The sequence below is a fragment of the Temnothorax curvispinosus genome, unplaced genomic scaffold, assembly GCF_003070985.1.
Source record: "Temnothorax curvispinosus isolate PA1 unplaced genomic scaffold, ASM307098v1 QBEX01003386.1, whole genome shotgun sequence".
Lineage (NCBI taxonomy): Eukaryota > Metazoa > Arthropoda > Insecta > Hymenoptera > Formicidae > Temnothorax > Temnothorax curvispinosus.
The window spans coordinates 1-2,058 of NW_020213166.1; the positions used below are offsets into that span (position 1 = coordinate 1).

Genomic DNA, 2,058 nt, shown 5'->3' on the forward strand with positions numbered 1-2,058 from the left:
TTGTATGTAAACTAATATTTACTAAAATGTAGAAAATTTTTTTCTCAGTGTATGATTTCTCCAAATACTATTAAATTTCATTTTGTATAATCGATAAAGTGATTATTGTATATCGAAATTCTGTGTTATAAAATTTGACATATTCTACATATTTGAAATTGATACTTTATGCGTTCTTTTTTTTTTAGAGAAAAATATGTTGCGGATATTTGTAATCGTTATCATCGCGAATGCAGCGATGGCGCAGGTGCCATTCTTGGGTACGTGTCCAAATTTGGAAGCAATGCAAAATTTCGAACTTGACAGAGTGAGTATCAGGATAATTCATGTGAATGATCCGGAATGTACAATACGTATATAATTACTCTGAGTAATTTTTTAAATCTATTATTATGTATATAAGATTATAAAAAGTTGTTTTCTTCATAAATGAAATTATAGCTATTAATCATCTCTGTCTAAATCTCTAACTTAATAAAGAATCGAAATATTATTTTGACTTATAATTATACGTAACTTATAAAGTCAAATAATGTTTATGTCTTAAAACATATCTCTTGCGTATTCAAATTAAAAGTACATATACTATAAATATCTTTCTTTTTCTAGTATTTGGGCAAATGGTACGAAGTGGAGAGGTATTTTGCGTGGTTTGAATTTGGTGGAAAATGTGTGACAGCTCAATACGGTCTTGAGAATGACACGGTGAAGATCACCAATAAACAAATTTCCTCATTGTGAGTATAGCACGCAACGTTACCCAACTCGTAGAGTAATTTTAAACTATTAAAAGCGAGAAAGATAGAATGCGATACGAGATAGAGTGATGTCATAATCGCTGACAATTATCCACTTGGAGTAAAGATCTCTGTTCTCTTGCGTAGAACTGGAGTCGCAACGAGTATCGAGGGCATTGGAAGGTTAATTGGCAGATCCGATGACCCTAAATTGTCCGTCACTTTTCCATCCTTGCCATTGCCGTTCGATGCACCTTATTGGGTTCTAGACACGGATTACAAGTCATACGCCGTGGTATGGAGCTGTACAAATCTCGGAGTCTTCAAGTAAGTTTATATGCAAAAAGAACGTGAGAAAAATATGTATAAGAGCATTAATATTACATAAGCATTTTTCAAGTGTTTAAATGTTTATCTAATATAAAGCTGATAAGTTTTTTCGTACTATTATCATTAAATATTTGCTTCACGTTTTTGTACCGTTAAAATAAGTAAAAATATATCTTAATTTTTTAATAAATTATTCATTGTACATTTATGCGGTAAAGACGCATTTTCTGGAAAATAAAAGAAAAATATACTAAAGATATATTAAACTAGATCACTGAGGAGTTTTGCTAGATTGTTGAAATTATAAATGCGTTCTGTTTGCAGTGTACGAAATGTTTGGATTTTGACGCGAGAACCGAAACCGCCAATCCCAGTCGTAGAAAAGGCTTATCAAGTTATCGACAAGAACAACATCAGCAGAGCGTACTTCATTCGTACAGATCAGAAAAATTGCCCGGCCTCGAATTAAGAACGACCTATGGATCTCTACAAAGAATATGCTCGGGGGAAAATGTATTTTTTTGCGATGCAGCATTGTACGCGATTCCTTGAATTGCAAATCACAATATTTATTGCCAGTGATAATGCGGATGCTGGCTTTGCTCACGATTACTCAAGTTACGATTGTGTAACGAGTACAGCGAATGCGCTTGAATTAATAAGATTGTTGTAAATATTTATTTTACATTCAATATCAAAATATTGCGCAGTTGCAATGTTTAAAAAGTTGTATTTTTCTCTTTTTCTCTCCCTCTCTGTTTCTTTCTCGTAACTGTGATTTTTAATGCAATATATATAAAAAATTGAATATTGTCCGTGACAATAAAATTTAATTTCAACTTTAATCCAACTTAATTTAATTAATTAAAAATTTAATTTAAGGAGATCTCTCTCTTTCTCTCTCTCTCTTTTCTCTATTACCTATTACCTATATTAAAACGCGTCATTATAAATACACAAGGAGCATAATTATAATTATATGTGTAATTAT

The 2,058-nt window shown here is 31.4% G+C and overlaps 1 protein-coding gene across 1 annotated transcript; it reads left to right on the forward strand.

The window, feature by feature from the left end:
- The first annotated feature begins 159 nt into the window (after positions 1-159).
- On the forward strand, positions 160-1,799 carry LOC112452419 (apolipoprotein D-like). Its single transcript, XM_025012615.1, has 4 exons — positions 160-307; positions 610-737; positions 885-1,064; positions 1,392-1,799. The coding sequence occupies exons 1-4, from the start codon at positions 197-199 to the stop codon at positions 1,534-1,536; spliced, it is 564 nt and encodes a 187-aa protein (XP_024868383.1). The 5' UTR covers positions 160-196; the 3' UTR covers positions 1,537-1,799.
- The last annotated feature ends 259 nt before the right edge of the window (positions 1,800-2,058 follow it).